Source organism: Chlorocebus sabaeus, chromosome 11, assembly GCF_047675955.1.
Source record: "Chlorocebus sabaeus isolate Y175 chromosome 11, mChlSab1.0.hap1, whole genome shotgun sequence".
Lineage (NCBI taxonomy): Eukaryota > Metazoa > Chordata > Mammalia > Primates > Cercopithecidae > Chlorocebus > Chlorocebus sabaeus.
In genome coordinates, this window is record NC_132914.1 from 86,650,035 (window position 1) to 86,669,099 (window position 19,065).

The 19,065-nt window shown below is 43.6% G+C and overlaps 1 protein-coding gene across 2 annotated transcripts; it reads left to right on the top strand.

Annotated features, from left to right (window-relative positions):
• The first annotated feature begins 310 nt into the window (after window positions 1-310).
• Window positions 311-18,149, top strand: LOC119623855 (uncharacterized). 2 transcript variants are annotated; one of them, XM_037996731.2, is made up of 2 exons: window positions 311-786; window positions 17,212-18,149. In XM_037996731.2, the coding sequence occupies exons 1-2, from the start codon at window positions 388-390 to the stop codon at window positions 17,326-17,328; spliced, it is 516 nt and encodes a 171-aa protein (XP_037852659.1). In that variant the 5' UTR covers window positions 311-387; the 3' UTR covers window positions 17,329-18,149. The 2 variants fall into 2 exon arrangements, with proteins under 2 accessions (XP_037852659.1, XP_037852658.1); XM_037996730.2 differs by lacking the exon at window positions 17,212-18,149 and adding an exon at window positions 1,480-11,097.
• Window positions 18,150-19,065: the final 916 nt, after the last annotated feature.

The window sequence follows — 19,065 nt, forward strand, 5'->3', positions numbered from 1 at the left end:
CAACATATTTCGAAACAAACCAGGATTTTGTTGAAACATTTTAAAGCAAACAAACAAACGTCTGGTTGTCCAGAAAATCAGAAGGAAACCTTTTTTCTTAAAGTAACATTTTATTTTGTTTAAAACAATGTAGAGTGCAGAAACAAACTCTTAGGTCAGTCCAGTGCTTTTACTGTATTCCGCTCCAGCGGCGTGGGGAGTTACAAGCCATTGTTCCGGGGATCTAAATCTCTCCCCCCACCCCATCACCACCGTCGCCTGCTGGGGGGTCGCGCTCGTTAATGATTTCTGGGCAAGGAGCTCGGCTTCTGACCGAGGAGCCGGTCTGGCGGGGCTGCCTGGGCGAGGTGTGCTGGGACGCGCCGGGCCGGGCCGGCAGTCCCCGCCATGGGCGAGGAGTGGGGAAGGCCTGCAGGCTCCGGGGCCTCAGCAGGGGGGCTTGACGATTGGTTACAGTTGGCAGGGAGGCATGTCAGAGGGGGCCTCCCCAGCCTTCTCCTGCCGCCGCCGCCTCCCTTTGTCCAGCGCCGGGCACTCCGGGGAGCACTAGTCGCGCCTGCGCGCTGCGCTCCCTGCCACCGCCCCGCTGTCCCCGTCTCCCCGCTTGGCGGGCAGGGGGTTGTGCGCGATGCAGTGGACGGGTACTGGGCTGAGCGCGGGACTCCCGGTTCCATAAAGATGTGGGGCGGGTGTGGGGAGCAAGGACGAGTGCCTGCCTGGACCCCCCTGGCTCCTGGCTCCCAAGGAGTCGAGGGGAACGTCTCTACCGCCCTGCAGAGCCAGCAGGTAACTTTGGGGAGGTGCCGGCCAGGCCTGTGAGCGGCGCTCGGCCCAGGCGCCGCGGGGCGGACGGACTGGAAGCCGGATGGAGGCGTGGCCGGGTGGGGGCCGCGGCGGCGGGGAGGCGCGTTCCCGGCGCGCAGAGCTCTATTGTTATATAAAAGTGCCGAGGCCTGCCCCTCCCGAGCGGAAAACCACCTGTGTGCGGCCAGCTCGGCGCGGGAGGGCCGCGGCCGGAAGGCGCGGGCCCTAATCCGGCCTCCCCTCCCTAAACCCCGGCGGAAAAGAGGCCGCGCTTTGTCCCGCCGCTGCCTGAGAGGCGGAAGCGGGGGCAGCCGCCCGGCGGGGTGCGGCTTTGGGGAGCGTCCCTCGCTGCGCTTTGCGCCCACCGTGAACACCGCGAGGGCGCCTAAGGTCGCGGGGTCTCCCTTCGCCCGACGCCCCGCACCCACGGGCATGCCTGCTGACACCCCCGCTGCAATTTGCATTTTTAGTCACACGCCTCTTCCCTGGTTTGGGAAATGTAGGCTAAAAAAAGGCGGCTGCGAGGCCCAGGTTGCCAATTTTGGAGCTCTGCTGCAGGCAGGCCGCCCCTGGAGGAGCGTGTTCGACGAAGGTGGGGATTGCCGAGCTCTTCTCCGCACCATTTTTGGGCAGCCCTTGGAACAAAACTCCTGTATTTCACTGGGTATCTTTTAGTTTCAGCCGTGGGAGGCCTGCGCTGGAGTTGACTCCCCCTATCCTCCCCGATCTGTCACAGAAGTTCCCACCCCGAGACGTTTCAGTCATTGGGACCTGGGGACAGGGAGAGAAGAGGCAGGATGCCCTGCAGAGGAACTGAGAAGAGCAAACCTGTTGGACATTCAGCGCAGCACCTCCAACAGAAGAGAAAGGGAGGGAAGTTGGGTTTCCACTTTGCCTGTTTTAATACGCAGCTACCTGAGTATGACTATAGATTCGAGAGGATACATCCAAACTGTAGTTTTTACCCATGCTTCTGAACTCTATTGCCAAGGGAATGCCGATCTTTCCTGGCGCATTGGCTAAGTGGCGTTCTGACCGCTCAGTCCTAGAAATGCTGAGAAAAGGGCTTCTGGAGTGGGAAGGCCCTCGTTTGCATTATGTCCCCCGCTTCTTCCTAGGTATGCGCCATTAGTTAAATCATTTAGTTGTTCTAAGTTGCAGTCTTCTTTATAATGAAGATAAAACTATCTGCTTCATAGGGTCCTTGTGACAACAAAATGGGTACGGTGAAATGTCCTAAAGTGGTGGTGGGGTGCTATTAGCTGTTGGAATTAATTTTTTATGTTTCTGAATGGAGGATCTGTGAAAAGGCCTCCGTTTGGGGGCAAGGTTTGGGCATCCCACAGATGCCCCTTGAGGCTTGCTTGGCAGCCCGCCTGCACTCGCTCATCTCCGGGAAAGCCCTCTGAGGTACTACCCTAACCGATTTAATCCGTTCCAATTCAGCTGTCAAGTAAAGGAGGTGTTATCGTAGACCAGGATCAAAATCCTTTAGCACGATTATCAGAATGGACCCAGCTACATTTCTGACTTCTCCCTACTGGTTACCTTTGAAACACTGTGTTCTCCAGTCACAGCAAACTGATTTAACAATGCCTATTAGGCACTTACTACACGATGGGTATCGTCTTGTTTCTGTGTTTACGTGCATAATTTCGGACAGTCTTCAGAAAAGACGTAAATTATCCCCATTTACAAAGATTAAGGAGTTTGCCCAAGGTCACACAGTAGCAACGGAGAGTGTCAAGACGTGAGGCCAAACCCTTTATAGACTCTTAAGGATGCCCACATGCACGGATTATATATAGTGTTGTGGACACTATACTCACCTCCACGTGGTATTCCCTGCCCACATATGAAGAATCTCAAGGGAAGCATTTTGAATTTTGACCTCCAGGCTTTCTCCAGCCTCACGTTTTTTGTTGCATCCTCCCTACAGAGGTCAAAGATCAAAAGTTAGGCTACTTTCCCTGCTCCTTTTACACACCAGTGGTTTTCTTTGCACCCAACTCTTCATCAGTCAACCATTCACTAAATGTTGCGTCTTCTCTCTCCCTTAGAATATGCTGTAGATCCTAATCTTCACAAGTGCCATTGCTTATCTAGTGCATCAGCACAGCACATAAGCCTGGGTTCAAACCTCTGTCACTCACTGGTCGTCTGGGCCTCACTTCATTCATTCATTGACGCATTTATTCTAGATTCCAGGAAAGCAGCAGAGAATAAAGAGACAAGAATAGCCTGCCTCACTGAAGTTTACATTCTAATGAGGACAGTCCAATAAAACAAATAATTATATATTAGAAAGTGAAAGCGCTATAGAGAAAAAGCAAGAAAAGCAATTCGGAAGTGTGTAACATTGGGAATATATATTCCTCCCTCAAAGGACTGTGAGGTAGAGACAACTGAGATGACACACGAGAAGTGTAGGGCACAAAGTCCGTATTCAGAAGATGATTTTTAAAATATCACCACTTCGGGGAGGGGAGGGATAGCATTAGAAGATACACCTAATGTAAATGACGAGTTAATGGGTGCAGCACACCAACATGGCACGTGTATACACATGTAGCAAACCTGCACATTGTGCACATGTACCCTAGAACTATAATAAAATACCCTAGAAGTATAATAAAAATTAAAAAATATATATCGCCACTTCATTCCTGCATAAGGCATGCTGTTGGTGGTGATCTTGCCATTTCTGTGAGGCACTGAGGAAAAGGTCTCTTAGGAGATAAGGAAGAATTACAGGCTTAGTAGTAGGAAGAATTACAGGCTTCCTTAATTCCGGAGGCCTCGGTGCCCTTCAGAGGATATCATTCATATGAAGAGGGCTGTGTTTAAAGACTGGAGATAGCAGATCATCTGTGATCCATTCTCATGAGTGCAGAGAAGCACTTTCATAGATCCTCATTTCTGTGTGTGTGTGTGTGTGTGTGTGTGTGCACTGAGCGCCTGTGCTTGTGCTTGAATTCCTCCTGGTGTTTCCCTCTGGAAAGTTCCTTAAAAATTGTTAGTTAAAAGACAATTTTTTAAAAAGCTGTGTCCTTTGGTTACAAAATTTTCTCAAAGCAATTCGAGAAACATTCCAATTTTGCAGGAATTTACCTGAGTTCAAGGACACTTGCGATTTATAAGATCCAAATGGGCTAGCATGACCTTTAATCTTCTTGGAATAATCTCTGTGAATACAATGACATTTATTAACACATCATGTGAAAACAGTTAAACAGATTTTCAGCAAACAAGAAGAGTTGGGGAAGTTCTGACTTAAAATGTAAATGCATTTAGGGGTCCCAGGTAGGCCCTCAAAGTGACAGTGGCTTTCAGTGCAGCTGAAACTTAAAAACTGAATTTAACCGTATTTGGGGTGCACAAAACTCACCGTAGTCTTCTGACGAGTGCTTTTAAAAGATACCAAAAGGCCGGGCGCGGTGGCTCACGCCTGTAATCCCAGCACTTTGGGAGGCCGAGGTGGGCAGATCACGAGGTCAGGAGATCCAGACCATCCTGGCTAACACAGTGAAACCCCCTCTCTAATAAAAATACAAAAAATTAGCCGGGCGTGGTGGCGGGCGCCTGTAGTCCCAGGTACTGGGAAAGCTGAGGCAGGAGAATGGCGTGACCTGGGAGGCGGAGCTTGCAGTGAGCCGAGACTGCGCCACTGCACTCCAGCCTGGGCGACAGAGCGAGACTCCGTCTCAAAAAAAAAAAAGAAAGAAAAAAAAAAAGAAAAGATACCAAGAAGTTGTACCACAACAGTAGCAACTGAGGAACACAAGAGGCCTAAGGAACTGACAATAAGTAACATGACTCATAGGCAGTGATAGGCTGTGAGAAAGCCAAAGGGAATTTCAATAGCCCCCAATTAAAATTCCATGAGGGCAGCCCCTGGGAATTGCAGATCCAGGTTTGCTATCAAACTGCTTCTCACGTGAAAGCTCCGTGCAGCTTGCAGCTTGTCCCATGGTGAGGAGCTGCAAGGTCTTACTGAGCACGGGTTAATGATTTCCCCAAAAATGTGGGGGAAGGGGAAAGGCAGGCTAGGTTAGACCTCAAGGCAGAGGTAGCTGGACAGCAACACCAGAATCACTCACCCACAGGCATATCTAGTGGGAGAGTGGAGCTTCCCTGTGAACCAGATGGCACATTCGTGCATTGCCAGGATGATCCCACCTGAAGAAAAATATAAACTATTGTGAAATTCAGACTTTAGCCAGTTTGGCTAAGCTTTTAAAAATTATGGTCTTCGTCAGCTTTCTTGCATTTCTGTTTCCAATCATCTGACGAAAGACAAATTAATTTACATTCAGGCTCCCGTAGAGACTTTATCTAGAATTTTTTTAAAGCTAGACAGTCTCTAGCAAAGAAATTCATTTAAAGATAGCAATGTTAATTTTTTATTTCAGATGTTTTAATTCCATCCCTTCCACTGGGAAAATATTCATTGATTCTTCTTCCTTATCCTTTATTTTTACAAAGCAGGAAATGTAAAAAGTATATATAAATGTATATATAAGAAACTGTCACGATGTTGGCATTTCTGCAGTACATTTCTGAGTAAGCGCATTTACCTTCTTTTGGTAAGGAGATGAGGGTACCTTGTTTCCCATTGTTCTGTTTCGAAAGCCCCAGCGATGATCCTTAGTGGGAAAGTATAGCTTAGATTGCCAGCCAGGGAGGTGAGAGGCTATATGTATTCAGCTCTCCAGAACCTTCTCATGTCCTGTCATGAAGCACCACACATGTGGTGTCAGGGGCATTATCCATGTTGCATCTACATGTGGAATATTTGCCTTGAGCCTCCCTGTGTGGGCTATGTTTCCTCTGGTGACTTTTCTCTCCATCTTGTGTTCCGTTATTTACGCAGGTGTGAGTAGTACATATAGCTGTTGTGTAAGAGAACTCATTATTTTTCTAAGTGGGTACTATTTCCTGCCACCCTATTTTTGCTTCAGAAATCAGTGGAAGTAACTGTGTGTGTCCACAGTACAGGAATGCTCTAGCTCACTTTTTCAAACTTAAGAACTTGCAGATCTCCCAAGAATATATTAATAGAATCCTAGGGAGCCCCAAACTCCAGTCTAAACAACACTGCTTAAGGCTGTTGGTGGGTTAATTATAAAAGTTATATCTGGACATATCATGAAATAACAACATAGTGGCTACAACTTACTCTACACCAACCATTGTACAGGTTAAATTTAACCATTGTGATTACCTTGCAAAGCAAGTATACCATTATCACAACTTTATGGGGAAGCCTGAGCTCAAATGTCAGGTAATTTATGCTGGAATCCAAACTTGCATCTCAGTACCTTCAAAACTCCTTAGTACACACTGCTCCCAACCTGATGAGTGGCCCTAAATGAATTCAACCTGGTCTACCATGATAGCTTCTACATAATTTGTTAAATTTTATCTTGCTGGTCCAGACTAGGACTTGTGGAATCAGGCCAACCTGGATTCTAACCCTAGCTTACCTACTTTCTGGCCCTATGACTCTCAGGGAAACCATTTCATCTCCCCATGTCTCAGTTTCCTTATCTGTAAAATAGGAATACTCTATCACAGAGCTGTTGCAATCAATGATTTATATTTGTAAAGGGGGTAGAAACAGTCCTAGAACAATAACTCATTGACTGCTACCTGTTTTTATTGTTACACACACACAATTTTTTTTTTCTTTTTGAGACAGTCTCACTATGTCACCAGGCTGGAGTGCAGTGGCACGATCTCGGCTCACTACAACCTCCGCCTACCAGGTTCAAGCAATTCTTGTGCCTCAGCCTCTCAAGTAGCTGAGATTACAGGCGTGCACCACTATGCCCAGCTAATTTTTGTATTTTTAGTAGAAATGAGGTTTCGCCGTGTTCCCTAGGATGGTCTTGAACTCCTGGCCTCAAGTGATCCACCAGCCTCCCAAAATGCTGGGATTACAGATGTAAGCTACCGCACCTGACCACAACTCTTAATAAATGTTTATTGACCTTGCTGAAAAGGGATCATATAACAGAAAAAAACACTACAGTGTTAATTTAGTTCTTAGGAAGAGAAAAACAATCCATACACATTTTTGAAAAAAAGTTGCAATGAACAGAATCAACTGCTTTACGGCCCCTGTTAGTTGCTGAGGTAAGCAACCCAGAAATTGAGGTTTCTCAATGGGCTGAGATACCTGGATAGTTTTGGGACAGTGAAAACACACTGCATACCAGGGGTTCCCCATCATTCTAGGACTCACCTGCTGAAGTAGCAGGCACTTTCCCTGTTCCATCAATGCTGGCTCATAGCTGATCCTATGGACTGCATGTTGTGCAAGAGGGGAATTGGAAATCCACTAGCTTGAGCCACATAGCCGTCGTCTCTCGATCTGGGTTCAAGGCACCTAATGGATACACACATTTATATTATGAGTCCTGCATGTAAGAAGTCCCATTCTCTGGGAACTTCCTTTCTCCCTCCGACTTCATGCCCAGCAGGAGCTTTTCAGAATACAGGGGAAGGGAAGAGGGAAGGGTCAGAGCTGCTCATGAGAGCCACTCTCCCATGACTGGAAGGAAACTTCCATTCATGGACAGATGAGAAAGGCTGTGCTAGAAGCCACATTGTAGAAGCATACCCAGCCTTGAGTAAACAGACACCTGCTTAGCACAGTTTCTATACTAATTTTTGCACATATAGGATTCCAAGATTAGTTTTATTAAACATTCGATAGGTATATCCTTTGGTATAAATCCATCAGGTTTTTCTGTACCTACCAGAAGTTTTAGGTTCCTTACCCAAACCTCAGAAGTAAACCCAGCCGAGTGTGGTGGCTGATGCCTGTAATCCCAGCACTTTGGGAGGCCAAGGCAGGCAGATCACGAGGTCAGGAGATCGAGACCATCCTGGCTAACAAGGTGAAACCCCGTCTCTACTACTTTAAAAAAAAAAAAAAAAAAAAAAAAAAGCCAGGCGTTGTGGTGGGCACCTGTGGTCTCAGCTACTCAGGAGGCGGAGCTTGCAGTGAGCCGAGATCGCGCTGCTGCACTCTCAGCCTGGACTACAGAGCGAGACTCCCTCTCAAAAAAAAAAAAAGTGTAAACTTTTGCTAAGTCATGCCCCTGCCTAACCAGTTTCCCAGGGAAAAAGCCTTACTGATGGGATTTCTCTGTTCTTTTGTTATATTTTCTGTATGGTAATTTACTTTTGTTTTTGGCTTAACACAAATTTATTATTTTTCAGTTCTGTAGGTCATAAGTCCCCAGTGGGTCTCCCTGGACTAAACCCAAGGTGTCAGCAGGGCTGCTTTTCATTTTGGAGGCTCTAGGGGAAAACTTGTTTCCCTGATTATTCAGGTTGTTGGCTGAATTTAGTCCTTAGGGGGGTAGGACTCTGGTCCCTGTTTGCTTGCTGCGTTCCCAACTTCTAGAGGCCACCTGCATTCCTTTGCCTGTGCCCCCCTTCCTGTGTCTTCAAGGCTAACAATAGCAGGTCACATGGTTTTCATGGCTCAACTCTCTGCTGCCTCTTCTACCGCTGTATCTCTCTGACTTGCTCTTTGTCTTCCTCTTCTACGTTTAAGGACTCATGAGGTTACATTGGGCCCACCTAGGTAATCCAGGATAGTCTCCCCATCTCAACGTCTTTAAAGTATCTTTTGCCATGTAAGGTAACGTATTCACAGGTTCCAGACATTAGGGCGTGGATATCTGGGAGGTCATGCTGCCTGCATGTGGTTGTCTTGAAGAGACAGGTAATTTGTTGGAAAGGGGTATGGGGGACCTTTTTGGAGTGAGGGAAATGTTCTATATCTTGATTAGGGTGGTGGAGGGTATTCAACTGTTAAATCTTTCAAATTTTAGTTTAACATCTACATTATTGCATTTTCCAAGTTTTATATTTTGCTTGTAATGATTTATTTAGAAGCAACTTTGTGTGAGGCATTGTATTAAGCACTTATTGTAATCATCTCATGCATTGTTCCCTCCTAGTACTCTGGTGTTATTACATAATAAGTTTGCGTTAACCGATTAAGTTTGATGATGCAGTATAGTGACTAGAGTCTTTCAGGTACATATTGTTCCACTTTATGGCTATTTTCCATTTCAATTTAAAGGCCAAAGGGATTTTCCCATTTACCAGTCTATTATAAAAGCTACTATAAAGGATACAGATGAAGAGATGTGTAGGGCAAGGCATGTGGGAAGGGGCTTCTGTTTCCATGCCCTTTCCAGGTGCACCACACTCCAGGAACCTCCATGAACTCAACTACCCCAATGCTCCAATAATTTAAGTAATTCAGTGTAACCAGCTGTAGGATTCCAATGCTTTAGGCAGAAATAATTAGCCGGCATTCTTTAATGTGAATCCACTTGATGACCTGAGGGTTTTAAAAATTTAGTATAAAGGATATTAAAAGCAAATTATTTTTTTTCTTTCTTTTTTTCTTTTTTTTCTTTTCTGGGGACAGAGTCTCACTCTTGTTGCCCAGGCTGGAGTGCAATGGCGCGATCTCAGCTCACCAAAACCTCCGCCTCCTGGGTTCAAGCCATTCTCCTGCCTCAGCCTCCTGAGTAGCTGGGATTACAGGCACCTGCCACCATGCCTGGCTAATTTTGTATTTTTAGTAGAGACGGGGTTTCTCCATGTTGGTCAGGCTGGTCTCGGACTCCTGACCTCAGGTGATCTGCCCACCTTGGCCTCCCAAAGTGCTGGGATTACAGGCGTGAGCCACCACTCCTGACCTAAAAACAAATTATTTCTGTTCTTGAAATTGGTGCACTTACAATATGTGGTAGAGGAGGTGTGGCAGGACCCATGAACCTTGCATGACCAAGGTACAAGAGAGCAGACAGCTCAACTGTCTGTGTCATGGTGTGGCTTCCAGCACTGAGCCTAGGATCCTGCCCTCATGAGATGACGACCTGCAGGTTCACCTTTAGAACATTGCTGCCTTCAGTGTGGCCCTTTCATGCAATGTGCTGTTAATTAGAGTACTTATGGCAGAGAGAAGGACTTTTTTCCATTTTGTATGACTGTACCTACTGCTAAAGCATATTTTTTAATCTAGTTAAATTTGCTGTGAAATTTACATTTATAGTGAGAGTGAGATGGAGTGTGGTGTGGAATGTAACCTAAATCTGGAGCCTCTAACGACTAACCCCTGATTTTGATCAAAAGAATCTGACAACTACTCTACAGCCAAACTGGCTTAAAAGAAAAGCTTTTTAAAGAAATATAGGTGCCCAAGTCCCATAACCAGTAATTCTGATTTAATTGATGTAAGGTGGATCTTGGCATTGGTATTTTCCAAAAGCTGCCCAGAGAATTCTGATATGTGGCCTGGACTAACAACTGGCTTAGAAGCATTCACGACAATCATCCCCCAACTGTCTCTTGACTAGGCAGAGGTTTCCAGTAAGCCCAAGAGCTTCCCACCCAGACCAGTAGGTCTAGAAATGAAATGTTTAGAAACACCTGGATACTTTAGAAAAGGAAGTTTCTACTTCCTTTCTCAGTCCATATCCTGGCCTCCACGACAGGGACTCTGATTCAGAAGACCTAGGGATGGGCTCAGGCAACTATATTGTAGTCCAGCAGCCAGAAGTGTCTTATACAGGTGGACCAAACTTTGAGAAGCTTCAGGTGACATCCCAGATAGTCAGATTCCTCACCCATCCACTCTGTTCAGCAATTGTAGAAATGTTCTTGAAGTAACTGGAAAGATGAGGCAAATAGTATTCTTTAGGCACAAGCATCAGAACTTCTTAACAGGAAAATGCTGTGTCAGGCATAACTAATCTGCTTGCCCTTATAAATGCAACTCTTGAACGAGTATGCACTCTGAGTTATTTGCTGGTGAAACCTGTCACAAAGCAGTTGGGAGATTACAAAGAACAGAAGAAGGTATCTTGGTAGCAGCATCATGTGTTTATTGAGCACCCATTGTGTGTCTAAAACTGAAATGACTGCTGGGGCTTATGAAAGTGAGTGAGATTCAGGCCCTGCTGTCACACATACACACAAATAAGTCTAATTGGGGAGGTTAGACGTGCCCAGGTAGCTAGAATGTGATGTAATAAATGTGGTCATTGCAGGAGAAAGGAAGTGCTATGGGAACAAGAGGAGGAGACGGTTCGTCTACCTTAGGGTGGGAGGTGGAAGGTAGAGGTGGGGTGCTGGGAAGCATTCCAGGGGAGGCAGCATCTGAGTTAGATTCCCCAGGGAGCAGATTTCTCACTGTCCCCCTTCCAGTGGGATAGGAGAAGACTGGCACTCTGGGCAAGACAGAAAGATGACACGAGCTGAGGTTTGGAAGAATGGGCATGTGTGACCAGTGCAGTGCAGGTGAATGGTATGGAAGGCAAAGATTGGCAGAGAACCTGGGAAAGGTAGTGTAGTGCCAGATGGAAATGGGCTTTGGATGTCATGATAAGAAGTTTTGATTTTTTCTTTAGGTGAAGTCATCATAGATATTTATACAGGGGTGTGACATGATTTCAGGATAAAATTCTGTAACAAAGGGGGCGAGTAGACTGGAAGGGAGAGAGAAACTGGGGGCAGGAAAACCAATTAGGAAGCGATTGCAATTGTCCAGAAAAAGGATGCAGTGCCACCACAATTGTCCTCTTCCTAAAATAATGTATTCATCAACCTGCTTAGTTTTATTCCTCCTATTTCTGCAGCTAGAAAAATCACTTAGCCCTCCTGTGACTCAGAATTTCTCCCTATTAATAGAAGATGACAGAATACTTATCTTACCTCACACAGGGAGATACTGAGAGATGCTTGCAATCGTAGCCACGAAAGAGGGGAAAATGTTATTCCAAATGCCAGTGGCAGTAATTACTCTGGGGTAGTGAGGAGAGGGACATTGCCTTTCCCCCCTAACAGTTCATTATAAAAATTTCAAACCTACAGAAAAGTTGAAAGTTGAGTAAGAGCATCAGAAATACTCTTTGGAGGGAAGCTTCTGCAGAAATTCCAAGTACTCACCACCCAGGAAGTGGCATTTCCAATACAAGGACCCATAGCTGTCAGGATGAGAATGCCATTGCAGCCTATTTGATTACAAACAGTGTTCTATAATATGAGATTTTGTAAAGAAAGGCCCATTTTCCCATTGCTTTCTATTACAAACAAAAGTGTAAGAAATGATGCTCTTATTATTCCTATTGCTGAAATGGGGCTGGGGAGGGCCGTATTTGACAGTTATATAGTCATCTACATGATTTCAGGTTGTGTTTTGCCCTTTGGGGTTTGGAGTCTGCCCTTGTAGCAAGAGGCACATTGTCATACCTTTTCCATCTGCTGCTGGGCCCCTTCCTATACTAGGTCTCCATTTCAGCACCCTGGACCACATCAGAATTCTTTGTTTTTGGAAAAGCGTCATTGACATCTATCACAGGGTGTGTGACAGACGTAAACTGCTTTAAGTTTTGCCAAAATGACTGTGTCTTCTACTTTTAAAAAGAAATCTGTGCTCTCTATATTTGCTGAGTTGGTATAAGATATTCTGAGGGATAAAAATATAAATCATGTAGAGACACTGCCCACAAGAAGCTAACAGATAGGACTGTGATCTAATGAAGTTGTGAGGGTAGCATTCAGTGCTTTTTTAGAACAGTATCAACTTTCAAGATTCAAAAGGTTGGTCGTGTTCAATGACTGATGGAGTCCTTCCAACTGGAATGGGGTGATTTGAACTTACAATGAGGAAACCTAAAGTACTTCATTTTATATATGAAAATCAAATGGTTATTGAGTAATATAATAAGGAGACATATCAGGAATACATAAGGAGAAGATAATATATGCTCCTTTCTAAAGTACATTTACGTAAGTAATGAATGATTAGCTCTTTCAAATGGAAATGTTTTCTCTAGTACAGTAAATTATTCTGATTCATTTGTTCACTCTTAGCATGCATTTCTTGGAAAACTTACTGGCAAAATTTGTCACAAAGCAATTAGGAGATTACAAAGTACAGAAGAATAGCCTTTAAGTCCTTACACTAATTAGTTCTTATTTTAAGGACAGTTTAAATCTCACAACATCACAGCCTGTTTTGCATGCACTCTTTCATTTACTTGTTAGATTCCTTTACTGCAAAGAGCCCAAGGAAAACAACTAGAAACAAACCATGGCTATGCGGACAAGAAAGAGTCAGTTATAAAGGGAAATGAATGAAGATTTATTCATTTATTAATAAAGTAATGTGGGCAGCCATTTGATAATTCTAATTTCTGATTTAGTCTTTAAAGGTGATTTATTTGCATATATTTTTAAAAATCTGTGCTGTTGCCAAGTGACTTGGAACTACACAGCATAGTTTACTCACAAATTAGATGAAAGCCTCTTTTAAAAAGTCTGCACATATTATACTGGTTTTTTTCCCTCTTAAAAAACAAACCATTGTTGATTTTTGGACAGGTGACATTTGTGCATGGAACAAAATATAAAAGGAAAGATATGGCATGGAGTAAGTCAGCCTCTCCTGGCCACCCACTTCCTCTCCCTGGCACCAACCACTTTTGACTAGCATTTTGTGTATCTTCTCAGCGGGAGTCTATGCATGTACAAGGATTTGCATTTATTATTGGTGTCATTGGTATGCAATTGTAGCAGACTCATTTTTGATGACTACATAGTATTCCATTGTGTGGACATAGCATAATTTATTTAGTGAGCCATCATATCGATAGATATTGAGGTTGTTCATATTCTTTTTGCTACTGCAAGCAAAGACTGCAATGATCATGTTTTATACATTCATCCACCTTGTGTGTGAATATATCTGTAGGGTAAATTCTTAAATATAGAATTGTTTGGTCAGAGTATATGAGTTTATAATTTTGATCATTATTGCCCAAATGCCCCCTTCAGAGATTGTACTAATCTGTATTCCCACCAGTAATGTATTTCCCCATACTTGAGCTGACACAATGTGTTCTCAAACCTTTGCCACTCTAAGAGATGAATGTTGGTATCTCATGGTAACTTCAATCTGCGTTTCTCTTAACAGTCAATTTGAGCATGTTTTTGTATGTTTAAAGGCTGTTTGAATTTCTTTTTCTGTGAACTGTCTATTCATATCCTTTACTCATTTTTTGAGTAGATTGTTGATCCTATTTTATTTTTATACCTTATTTTGCAACCATAATGTTAAGTTCATTTTAGTCACTGAACTCAGATGCCATTTGTCAATCATTAGTCCAAATAAAAAAAAGTGGAGCCACTTAATAATCTTAATGCACTGTTTGAAACATAATTCATTGATGCCTGACTTTTCTTTCTCAACTCAGTTTTAATTTGAAATTTTAATGGGAACTGTCCTCACTCCTTAGACCCAGTCAGGCTCAAAGAGTCCTGGGTTTTACTTGTTTTATTTTAACCCTAGGAGAGATGCTTGTCTTAAGCTCTGTTTTAGCAAAAGATTATCTATACATAGTCTCTGATAAATAGCAGTGTTAATATACTCATCTAGCACCACATTCCCTGCCTTCTGCATGAGCAGAAGAGAGAGAGTGATACTATTAAATATTCAAAAGCCTTTATCCTTATGCCAACCCCTCCATAGGAAGATGCTATCTTGCCTGGGCTGGGTATAGTGGCTCACACCTGTAATCCCAGTGCTTTGGGAGGCCAAGGTGGGAGGATCACTTGACACCCGGAGTTCAAGACCAGCCTGGGAAACATAGTGAGACCCCATCTCTACAAAAATAAAACTAAAAAAATTAGCAAGGTATTGCAGGCACCTGTATTCCTAGCTACTCAAGAGGCTGAAGTGGAAGGATCACTTGAGCCCAGGAGTTTGAGGTTACAGTGAGCTATTATCAGGTCACTGCACTCTAGCCTGGGAGACGAGCGAAACCCTGTCTTTTTTTTTTTTTTTTTTTTTTTTCCTTTTTGAGACAGGGTCTCACTCTGTCACCCAAGTTGGAGGGCAGTGGCGAGATCTTGGATCACTGCAGCCTCTGCCTCCTGGGTTCAAACAATTCTCCTACCTCAACCTCCCGAGTAGCTGGGGCTACAGGCATGCACCAAGCACACCTGGCTAATTTTTGTATTTTGTATTTTTTATTTTTATAGAGACAGGGTTTCACCATGTTGGCCAGGCTGGTCTCAAAATCCTGACCTCAAGTGATCCACCTGCCTCAGCCTACCAAAGTGCTGGGATTACAGACATGAGCCACCATACCCAGCCAACCCTGTCTCTTAAAAAAGAAGGAGGAGGAGGAGAAGGAAGAAGAAGAGAAGGAAGAAGCAGAGGGGGAGGGGGAGGAGGGGGAGGAAGAGGAATTATCTTATTATCTTGCCCATTAAATAAAGAAGTGGAAAAGTTCCTTGCTTCTTTCTTTCTCAGAATGGGGATAGTTTAAAGTGTCTGTTTGCAATCCCCAAATATCATATTGCTTTTGGCAGCTGATATTCTTTAGCGGCTGATTAAATGATACATATTTTACACAAAACAGAATATCCTGAATCAAAGGGATTTTGAATATTTATTTGAACTGGCTTTATCTCAGGTATATATCTGGAATTCACTGAAAATAAAATGGGTGGTAAGGACTCAAAGATGACAGAGGATAGCAACAACAATAACAAGATGGAGATCCGGAAGTAGGTTTGCAAATACCTGTAGGTTTGATGTATATAGGAAAAGCTACCATTTCAAACTGGGCAGAAGCAACCAATCCAGTAAAATAACTTCTAGCATCCAGTTGTATTGTGGTGAGCTTAAACTCACAAGAAAGATGAGGTTTAGAGAACATATTCTCAACCCATACATGCTTCATTGGAGCAACTCTTGTTAATCTTAAGGGGAATTATGGAACTCCATTCTTCCTTCTTATTTAGAAGAAAATAGACTCTAGGCCAAATTTATAGGCCAAATTGAAGATATAATGAGATTTTTTTTTAATTCATTGTCTTTGCCAAATTCTCTAGAACATAAACCTGAGGCAAAGATTACTTGCTAAGTCTATGTTGGGTGGTGCAATTTCAGGGCTATAAAAGGGAGGGAGAAAAAAGGTGAGGCAGGAAAGGAAGGAATGCAAATACTAGATGGTGTGTTAAGGAACTGGACATAACTTCGCAAAGAACAAAGCCGGTTGCTGGGTCCTGCACATCACCTTGAAACAATCCATCAGGTGGGGAGGGTGGTGGGAGGAGCAATGGGGGGAGAAAGAGGAATTTATCTTTTTGACCTCTAGTCCCTTGATTCAAAATTTAACTCAGTGACTTAAGGGAGCTGTTGGGTAAGCCAGATTCCACATCTCACTAAACTGCCTGGAAGAGATGGGAGGAGAGCAACCATAAGGTATGAGGTACAGAGTCCCGTCAGGTGAGACCCATATCTGTAGCCACTGAGGTTCCTGTTGCAACAGGTGAGATGTGAGCTTCCCAAAGCCCTAGCTTCTTCCGCAGGAGGCTGAGAGAGCAGGCCCCCGGATGTCCATTCAGGAAGAGGCTAAGGCTTGAGGGTCAGGTGAGGAATCTTGAGAGACATAAAAATTGTTCTAGTAGAGTCATGACTTAAAATTATAAAGAATAATTTTCAAGTCTTAGGAAATCCATGAATTAGTGTTTTGTGGAGATTAATATGAATGACTTTCAGTAAAAGAGTCACCGAATCATAATAGGTATGGAGGTGGAAATTCTATTATTAACAAGATTTATGATTGCTGAAATATTTTCATGATTACTCAGATCAATTTCTGGACTGACCTTACTCATGCTTAATCAGATGATGTTTATTATTAAAGTTGATTTTTAATGAGTGTTCATTAATAAAAAATGCTCTTAACCACAAGACTTTGTTTCCAAGTGATGTATATAATAATATGTGCTAAAACACAAATCTCAACTTCTAGTTGCATATTTTACTAAAACACCTATTGCACTAAGGAAAATATGACAAATTCTAATCTTTCTGCACATTAATGTGCTGTGGTATAGTCTAAGGGAGGGGGCGCAGATGGTGATGGGAGTGGGAACAAAAAATCAATGAAAGAGACTCTTGATAAAACAAGCGTCATACATCTAAAAATAAAATAATAACAAATGGTTATCCTAGCATATACATCCAGATGACATTTGGAAATTTGCATAGAAGTAACAGAAGGGCTAAATGAAGCTTTCTGAAAAAGTCATAGTCTTTCAAACTTTATGTACTCTTGGATTCTAGAAACTTTAGTTATTTAAGTGAAATGACCAGAATTAGTGTCATCTCCATACATTGAGCAGGAAGTTAACTTTGAGGAACTACACATGAGCACTTGTCCCTGAGGTTGTAGTACCTTTATGTCCTTTCCACACCCTCGCCACAAAAAGCCCCAGCAAGAACAATCAGTGTTTTCTTGCTTAACCTGTATTTTTATCTGAATGTACATTCTCTCTCCTCTCTCTTCCCTCTAGGCATTTGCTAGGCCCTTAGGAGGTCAGGCAGCTTGCACTGTGGCACATGAAGAATATTCACATACTTCATATCCTGCAGGAGAAAGGAGACAGCACAAGAAATTCTGTTGTCACTAATTGAAATAGTTAATCACTTTATCTTTAGAAGGTCTAATGCCAAAACTTCAAGGAGAGAATAAATAGTCCAGTCTGAGTTTGAGCTTGGAGTTTGGATGTCTAAGATGACTCTGAGCGGATGTGGATTTACGTGTTAGCACCTGAAAGTGGGCACAGCCCCCACCTTGGAATGAATGTACACTTCCAGAGGACTCGTTTCCACAGGGTGGTGGAAGGAACAACAGAGACAGCTATGTGCCCACACGCTCAGCCATCTGCCATTCCAACCACACGTCTCTCCCCCCGTTTCCTGCAAATGATTCATCTATTCTTTTTCTCCTTCTTCAAAGATAACTTTGTAGGCATTTTTATATATATATATTTTAAGTTCTAGGGTACATGTGCACAACGTGCAGGTTTGTTACATATGTATACATGTGCCATGTTGGTGTGCTGCACCCATTAACTCATCATTTACATTAGGTATATCTCCTAACGCTATCCCTCTCCCCTTCCCCCCACCCCAAGAAAGGCCCCAGTGTGTGATGTGCCCCTTCCTATGTCCGAGTGTTCTCATTGATCAATTCCCACCTATGAGTGAGAACATGCAGTGTTTGGTTTTCTGTTCTTGCAATAGTTTGCTGAGAATAATGGTTTCCAGCTTCATCCATGTCCCTACAAAGGACACGAACTCATCCTTTTTTATGGCTGCATAGTGTTCCATGGTGTATATGTGCCACATTTTCTTAATCCAGTCTGTCATTGATGGACATTTGGGTTGGTTCCAAGTCTTTGCTATCGTGAATAGTGCCACAATAAACATACGTGTGCATGTGTCTTTATAGCAGCATGATTTTGTAATCCTTTGGGTATATACCCAGAAATGCATTTAAGGAGGGGAAAGTCATTAAGAAATGTGGAATCTGGAGTTATTAGGATGAGACAGAGCAGATTAAACAGTCTGGAATTTCACAAAGCAAACAACACAGGGTGCGGCCTCTGGGCCTGTCTCTCTCCTGCTGGTGCATCATTTCACAGGTTATTATCCTTCGTGAACAGGTCAACAGAGATGGCTACAGGTAAACATGAGCATATGAGTTACTAAAGAGAAAGAAAGAGAGAGAACAGCAGAAATCAGGAGGATTCTGGATTTTCCAACTGGAGCCTCTCTGTCTCTTACCCACATCATAGATAGTGTCTGTTGCTAAGTGATGCCAAAGGTTTTACGCCAATGAATGGGATCTTTGTGACTTTTTCCAATAAGCAGGCCAAAAAGCTGCCACTAAAACCATGCTTTTAAAGGGGATCCTGAACAATAGCCAGTGAAGGTGATTATGGCCATGTCCCCGTGTCCATGAGGAGGTGCTTGGTGGATATTTGTTGAATTGCATCAAACTGGAGTCGGATGGAACTCAGTTCAAATCCTGACTCTGCTTCCAGCTTCTGGGACATAGGCAAGTTGCTAAACCTCTGGGGTTAGGGGATAAAGACACTACCTCACAGGATGGAGTGAGGACTAGAGGATAATGTACGTAAAGTGCTTCATGTGGTCTTTGGAAAGAGGTAGATAGGCAAATATCAGGTGATTACAAAAATACTCCCTATAATTTCACTTCAGTTTGTACCGCATCTCACACCCCGAAGCTAGCAGGGTAAAGAGCTCCAAGGAGAGTGACGAGGCCTCTGGCCCATTCTAGTATGGTCTCTCCCATCAGGAGGGGAAAGGCAAATATTGCATGGGACCTGGCAATAGTATTG

Coding starts and splice junctions, on each gene's coding strand:
- LOC119623855 (XM_037996730.2), top strand. CDS start 388: ATGGGCGAGGAGTGGGGAAGGCCTGCAGGCTCCGGGGCCTCAGCAGGG. Junction 787..1,479: donor CCGCCCTGCAGAGCCAGCAG/GTAACTTTGGGG, acceptor GGTATCTTTTAG/TTTCAGCCGTGGGAGGCCTG.